The 7,088-nt window shown below is 38.7% G+C and overlaps 1 protein-coding gene and 1 long non-coding RNA gene across 2 annotated transcripts; one reads left to right on the forward strand and one right to left on the reverse strand.

Annotated features, from left to right (window-relative positions):
- Positions 1-678: 678 nt before the first annotated feature.
- On the forward strand, positions 679-2,531 carry LOC141434235 (uncharacterized). The gene is made up of 2 exons (XM_074096610.1): positions 679-1,777; positions 1,981-2,531. Exons 1-2 carry the CDS (start codon positions 1,513-1,515, stop codon positions 2,334-2,336), a joined length of 621 nt encoding a protein of 206 aa, XP_073952711.1. The 5' UTR covers positions 679-1,512; the 3' UTR covers positions 2,337-2,531.
- Positions 2,532-3,477: 946 nt separating this feature from the next.
- LOC141434236 (uncharacterized) lies at positions 3,478-6,517 on the reverse strand. The gene is made up of 3 exons (XR_012452032.1): positions 6,449-6,517; positions 4,955-5,053; positions 3,478-3,906 (listed from the first exon to the last, which is right to left on the reverse strand). It is a non-coding gene; the product is annotated as an uncharacterized lncRNA (long non-coding RNA).
- Between the last annotated feature and the right edge of the window lie 571 nt (positions 6,518-7,088).

Below are 7,088 nucleotides of genomic sequence, written 5' to 3' on the forward strand. Positions count from 1 at the left end.
TTATTCAAGCATTTGAGCTGTCAATTACCTATCGACAGAATGATTGATTTAACACACCTTGTGTGCATCCTTGTCCCACTCATTACGTATAATATATGCCCATCCCTCTCTCTGCCGAAATTGCTATTGTAATATCTCACATGGCTACAGTTCGTTTCAGCTATATTTAATTTCTTCCGCATCATATTTTTGGGCAGCCGCCAATTTTTATTACTGATACCATTGGGATGGCACAGGGAGGGATTCGAAGGAGAATAATAATATATTAAATCGATTTTACGACGGACGTTTGTAGGTTAGACAAACTGAAATACACACTATTACCTATAAATTCTTTAATATTTTTTTCTGTTTAGAGACTAATAGGGCCTGTTTTACCACTCATTGATAAATTTTATTTTGATATGAGACAGATTAGGTATCTGCGATAGGTACTGTCTCTGTCTGTTTTGTCCGAATAAACAGAGACAGCATTACGTTCATCTGTGAAATAAGTGGTGAAACAGGCTCTTTTATGACCCTGATGGAGGATCTGGAGAAAGAGGATATATAGATTTTTCGTTTTGTTTAATTTTCTTCGGTAGTGAATTCACAGTGAAGTTCGACTAAGACGGAATATTTCGACTGCCGTCATCCACTTAGGTGTGTGATCACTGATCAGCATGCTTGTACGAGTAATGAGGGCTATCGCGAATGAATTCGCCGCTAGAGGCGCTAGTGTAGCGTGAGGTCTCCGAAATGTCAAATCTCATAGTTTTTGGGTGAGCTACGCGGGTTTATTTATAATTAGAAAATTTTTGTGAATATTTTGCATTACTTGAAATTAATTATGGCAATTATGCGTTACGGGGCAATGAATGTCTGTGTTTCGAGACAGTTTTGTCTTTCGGAAACTTTTGTCCTCCCTTTTTTCCGAACAAAACGGGACTAAGCAACACTGTGGTGGCTGGATATTTTTATGGTACGGTTTTAAGGTGTTTTAAATATGATTTTAATCTAAACTTTGTTTTAACGCCCGTAATAACAGACTCTGAAAGCCACACTTAAAAACCTCACGCAACAGTGCGCCATCTAGTGAGACAAAAAACGATAGCCCTCATTATCAACATCTGACGTCACTTCAAATATACAACGCGGTGGGAATCGAGTTGTTACGCCGTGACGCCACTGGCATCTACTAACATTGGCATAAGCCCATAGACTGTCATTGATACGACGAATATTATAAATGCGAAAGTGACTCTGTCTGTCTGTCTGTTACATACCCCTTCACGCTTAAACTGCTGAACCGAATTAAATGTAATTTGGTATGGAGATAGTTTGATATCCTGGGGTAGAGGATAGTATTTAACCCGAAAAACTGCTCCCGCAGGAAAGCGATAAGCCAATTCTTGGCAGGCAAAATCGCGGGCAAAAGCTAGTAAAAAAATATTAATAGAAATATCAATTACCCAAGTACTTCTCAGCAGCGAATAGATCATTAGCCTTACGCAATAATATGAAGCAATATTCATGTTCAGTTCACTATCAATGCTAACTTCGACCATGGAAGATAACATCGTGAACCACATAGTAACTTTATACCAGGGGGGTGACTGGAGGGGGATCGTGAAGACGTGTCATGACCATCCAGGGAGGAATAGGGTGCTTTGGGTGTTCCCTAGTGAGGAGAACTTCAGGTTCCTAGGGGACTGTGTGAGGAGTTTGGGGTGTGATCGGGTGTTCAGTGTTGGTTGTGGCAGTGGGTTGCTGGAGTGGATGATTATCCAAGCTACGGGTAAGTTTTGACTTAACAATAAATCGCGCAGCAATTACGGCGACTTTTTACACTCCAAATAATAACGTGCCGTTGGTAAAAAAGCAGAATAAGTACCTATGTAAATTTTTCAAGAAGATAAATAATTGTTAGAAGTGGACCCTTTCTTTTCCCTTTTGTTTATTTGTCCAGTAACCCTACATTTTTTTCAATAATTTTTCCAGATTTACCAGTAACGGGACTAGAAGTAGACGGAGCATGGTGGCACTGCAAATACGCGCCGCCAACTTTTATACCTCTCCTTTTCACTCCTCCTACATTAGAAAAGGACACCATAGACCTACTGAATAATACTACGACAGCATTACTATTTTGTTACTTTAACAATAGACCAGCATTTGAAGAGTATTTAAAATATTTTTCAGGAAATGTTTTGATAATTATTGGACCAGGAGATGGCAAAGGAGTGCACACAGATCCTAAACCATTCGGAGATGTTGGTGACGATTGGAAGTTGTATAAATTTGAAGAGGTCAGAAACAGCTATGATTTCATAGCGGTATACTGCAAAAATAAGTGAATTAAAGTAGTGGCATTTGCCTTGAGTGTTAGTGCCTGGAAATATGCCCTATTGACTGTGGTAGATACTATTGGTGGCCTTAAACCTTTGTGAACTGTAAATCTTTCCGAGGCCGTAGCATAGTCAAGGATAAAGAGATGTATACATTCGAAAGTTAGTTTATTAGTTCAAAAATATACACCCATAGATAATGTTCTCATTATTTGTTATAAATACTTGTAGCCAAGATGCATGAACTTTGAGTATTTAATGAAAGATTAATGTTTCAGTTAACTGTGATATTTATAAAATATAAGAACGCGGGCCAATCTACTTTTTTACAGACACTAATCTGTCCGCGACATTTTTCAAACAATTGCAGATTTTTGTAAGTATACATGCCATCCTACGTAAGTTCAACCTATTAAACCGTGAAATATCTTGTTGGAAGTACGATTTTTTGGTAACGCCAGAGACAATTTTGGAAAGCAGGAGACGCCCAAAGTGTCGGTAAAATAGTTGATTGGCCCGCCGCAGCTAAGACGACATCCTAATATGGACGCTCTGAAATGAAATGAAGTATGTACCAATTCATCTTTGGTTACCAAGATATGACAGATCTCATAATCTTATTTTTCGAGTTGAATGAAACAAAATTTATTTCAGAAAAATTTATTTATATTAATTAAATGTTGTTTATATCCTAAAGTGTATATAAACAGAAAAAATATTGTCTATTTAACACAAAAACAATACAGACAATAGAATTCAATATTATTTTCAATATATTTACTTAATTTGTGTCATATTTAATAATTCATTTTAAGTTAATTAAATAAAATATAAAACCTATCATCCTAAAAGAATTATATTTTTTATCAATATTAAGATAATATAAAGATAATTTTATTAATTTAATTTGTAGGTATATTTTAAAATCTAATTTCACTTAAAAAGTAAGGATTTGCACTTGATGTTTTGATTATGTTGTCATTCGAATAAAAAAATAACATTCAAAAATGACCAAGGAATGATTACAGCATAAATCATCATACATCGACCTTTAGATACATATTACTGCGTATAACTACTTAACTAGGCCAGCTTAAACGTGAAAGACGACAATTATACGGTATGCACATTCATACAAATAACAAAATGAACATCCACACTTTATTGTTACCTGTTGCTTGTCACATTGAGGACATGACTCTAATCAAACACCCCAGGAGCGTTTCTCAAAATTTACAAGTCTAATAATATTGGCGTTTTTCTCGTAAATTGAATGAAAAATGAAACAAAAAAATAACAGCGGGGGGGGATTAGCAGGTACCTAATATTATTCGACTAATATGCTTCGAGTAACTCGGCACTGGTTTTAAATCAGTGACCGTTCTTTCCGACATTCTTTATGGGCTTATCCCGCTGTTACTTCCGGTCCGGATGATTATCATGATAATTAAATAAATTTAGCAGAGTATTTCTAGTTAACACCGTTGATGGCCGCGAGGTCTTCTCGTTGTTCGAAGGCGGAGCGTGGAGCGATTTTTTCTCTCTCTTCGTTGCCAGCTAAGAAGATTGCTAGGTGATCCTGTGAGTTAAATAAAACATGAGAGCATAATATTTAAGGCTTATTGAACCAGGCATTACTTTGCGGTGGTCCATATGAATGAACTAAAGACAATTACTATTCTCACCCGCGACTTTTAGGTATAGGGAATGGTGACGAAAGGTATACCTAAACCCCTGTGCCGGTTTTAGCACTTCCAGCGTCCTGGGCAGGATTTCCACGGGCCCCAACTTTTGGAATTTTGGAAAGTTCTAGTAACAACTCTAGTAGCTCAATGATAAAAGGGGCGCCAGCGCCCCCCTTTAAGTATGGCGCCCTGGGCGGTCGCCCCACCAAGCCCTACCCTAACTACTGCCTAACCCCTGAAATGACAGGAAGATAGGGAAGAAAATCTCAATGATGAAAATTATAAAAACAATATTTTCGTGATTCTATCAGCCCTTTCATTTGATATAATAAATGTTAATAAATGTTATACGATATATTTTGCTTTTAAAAAAAAATATCTCCAAAAACGGGTCCGCTGTTTAAATTTCATTTATTTACATTACACGCACGCCTTTGAATTACCGACTTACATGTTACTTAATATTGTGTACCAATTTTCAACGAATTATAAGGGCCAACGCTACTTAGCTGGCGCGGGCGCACCACGTCTGTCTGTGGGCACAATAGGTACACATAACTAGGCACAATACTTACGTACACATAACTTGTTACGTATATTGTGCTGCGGGTACGGGTAGATAAGTACAGTACCACTACCATGAATTTACAGTGACCGTATTCGATAGCGAACGGCGTAAGTAAATTATGTGTATGGAGAATTGTACAGCGCCTCTACAAATAATTTACGCCGTCGCTATCGAGTAGTCACTGTAAACTCGTGGTAGTGGCCCTAAGGGTTCCGTTTTTCCGTTTTAAGCGTGGAACCCTAAAAAAATGGACTGTAAAGAATCTAACATTGGAATGGTACAAGATCGGTGCGGTAGGGGGAGTTATCAAATTTGGTTTACCTCGGCAAGAAATGCAGGGACCGTTGATAAACTTTACTATTCAAAAGCCTTACCAGGTAGACCTTGGAGCTGGCCTGGAGCTGCTGCAGGAGACTCTCCAGCTTATTACGCCAGCCACGCACCTCCGCGATCGCAGAGTCCACGGGCAACGCCTGCACGAATAAACAAACAATTAAGTAAATAATACGGACTGCTCGGAAAGGAAATTGGCTTCCGCCATTTTTAAACCCCCTTGCAAAAAGAGAGGCGACGTGGTTATAAGGTTGACGCCAATGATAGGACAGGCGGGAGGTCGCGGTGGGTTTTGATACCTGTAGAATCGTACCTTTATCGCGGAGTACCTACGCAGCGCCGCGCCTGCTGCGGTATCGTTGCTCTCAAATGGATTAACCGATTTCTTTGCGTTTTTTTAAAGTGAAACTGAGTGATTTTTAACCCTCGACACGCAAAAAAGAGGGGGTTATAAGTTTGACCACTATGTGTGTGTCTGTGGCACCGTAGCTCCTAAACGGGTGGACCGATTTGAATGCGCTTTTTATTTGAAAGCAAGTTTTCTAGCGATGGTTCTTAGACATGCTTCATCAATATCGGTTCAGCCGTATTTGAGATATTGAACTTGGAAGTGACAAAGTCTGGGGTTTTCCAACTTTTTGCTGGTTAGGTTATAATTATTTTAGCTATGTTTGATAAAAATCGGTTAATCCGTTTTTGAGATAGGTGTATTGAACTTTGAAATGCCAATGTTGATTTTCAACTCTTCTAAGTTGTTTAAGTTATTCGATAGAGCATAATCTAAAGGCCTACCTAAGCCTTAGTTAAGGAAACTATTCCGTGCTGTCTAGACTTTTGGGAGCGTTGACGATGCTCAGTTGCAGAGTCAAGGAGAGTTGGGCGTGCTCATGCAGGAATAGTTGCCCGCTCAAATTAAAGGGGCGTCTGCGCAGTCCCCACCACACCACACAGTAAGTTAGTTAGAAACGTAGCCCGTGATACGAAAATCTATCGGTGACCGTTAATGTACAGAAGTACAAAACAGCACTGAGCGACGAGCGGGGCGGGCGAGGAAGGCAACATAACCGCTGGGGGGCTGCTACGAAATTCGTATTAAATGATATAAGTATTAGCGGGACACGTGCCGAATTTTGGACTTCGTAGTATACTTAGGGGCTTATTGCGTGCACGACTGTCACGCAGAAATTAACTGTCATCGCTAGACTTAGGTACTTAAGTTTGCGTTTTTTTGGAATATTTTTTATTACAATCCAATTTTTTGTTACTTTTACGGTCATCCCGTAAAACCTATATCGAAAATACAAACTAGATGCACAGAAAACAGAAAAATAAGACCAAGCGCTGGGAATCGACCAGCCCCAAAACGACCTGGTTGGACCTGGGTTCGATGCCGCGCTGGTCTTATTTTTCTGGTTTTCTGAGCATCTATATTTCGTTTTGTATTTTCGATTTAGTTACTTGCTGTGATATTCGCCGACGAGAAGCATAAACATGGATATTGCTCTTACGTATATCGATGAGTTTATTTTACCTACCTTAAGTATGGCGTCAGCTGCTGTCGACAGGTGTTTGGACACAAGCGAAAGACCTTGGTTACGATCCTGAAAAAGGTATCTGTTGTAAATACACACCATATCATAATTTGGAATATTTTAATTTGCGCGGTCTGTTTAAATTAGTACCACGAGAGTGAAGTTGATAATAAAAAACAGTTACAAAGATAAGATGACTATTTAGACAGAAGCACAGATATACAATACAGAAGAGGCGGTTGCGGATCAGCAAGATCGAAATCATTACAATCAAAAACCAAAAATAGACTTAGGTAGCGCTGATGAATTTGTAAAATAGTATATATACTTCTGTATAATAATTATTCTGTCGGTGTTTTTGAGGAAATGTTCATGCAAGTATTAAAATGAAAGAAAGCAAACATTAGAAGCGACCAGATGCCTAGTGTTAGAGAACCTGACGACGAAGCTTGAGGTCCCGGGTTCGATTCCCGTGTCGGGGCAGATATTTGTATTGAAAAATACGAATGTTGTTCTCGGTCTTTTTTGGCGTTTAATAATGTATTTAAGTATGTACTATCTATATAATTATATTTATCCGTTGCTTAGTACCCATAACCACAAGCTTGCTAGCTTACTTTGGGACTAGGTCAATTGGTGTGAA

The sequence above is a fragment of the Choristoneura fumiferana genome, chromosome 13, assembly GCF_025370935.1.
Source record: "Choristoneura fumiferana chromosome 13, NRCan_CFum_1, whole genome shotgun sequence".
In the NCBI taxonomy this organism is placed as follows: domain Eukaryota; kingdom Metazoa; phylum Arthropoda; class Insecta; order Lepidoptera; family Tortricidae; genus Choristoneura; species Choristoneura fumiferana.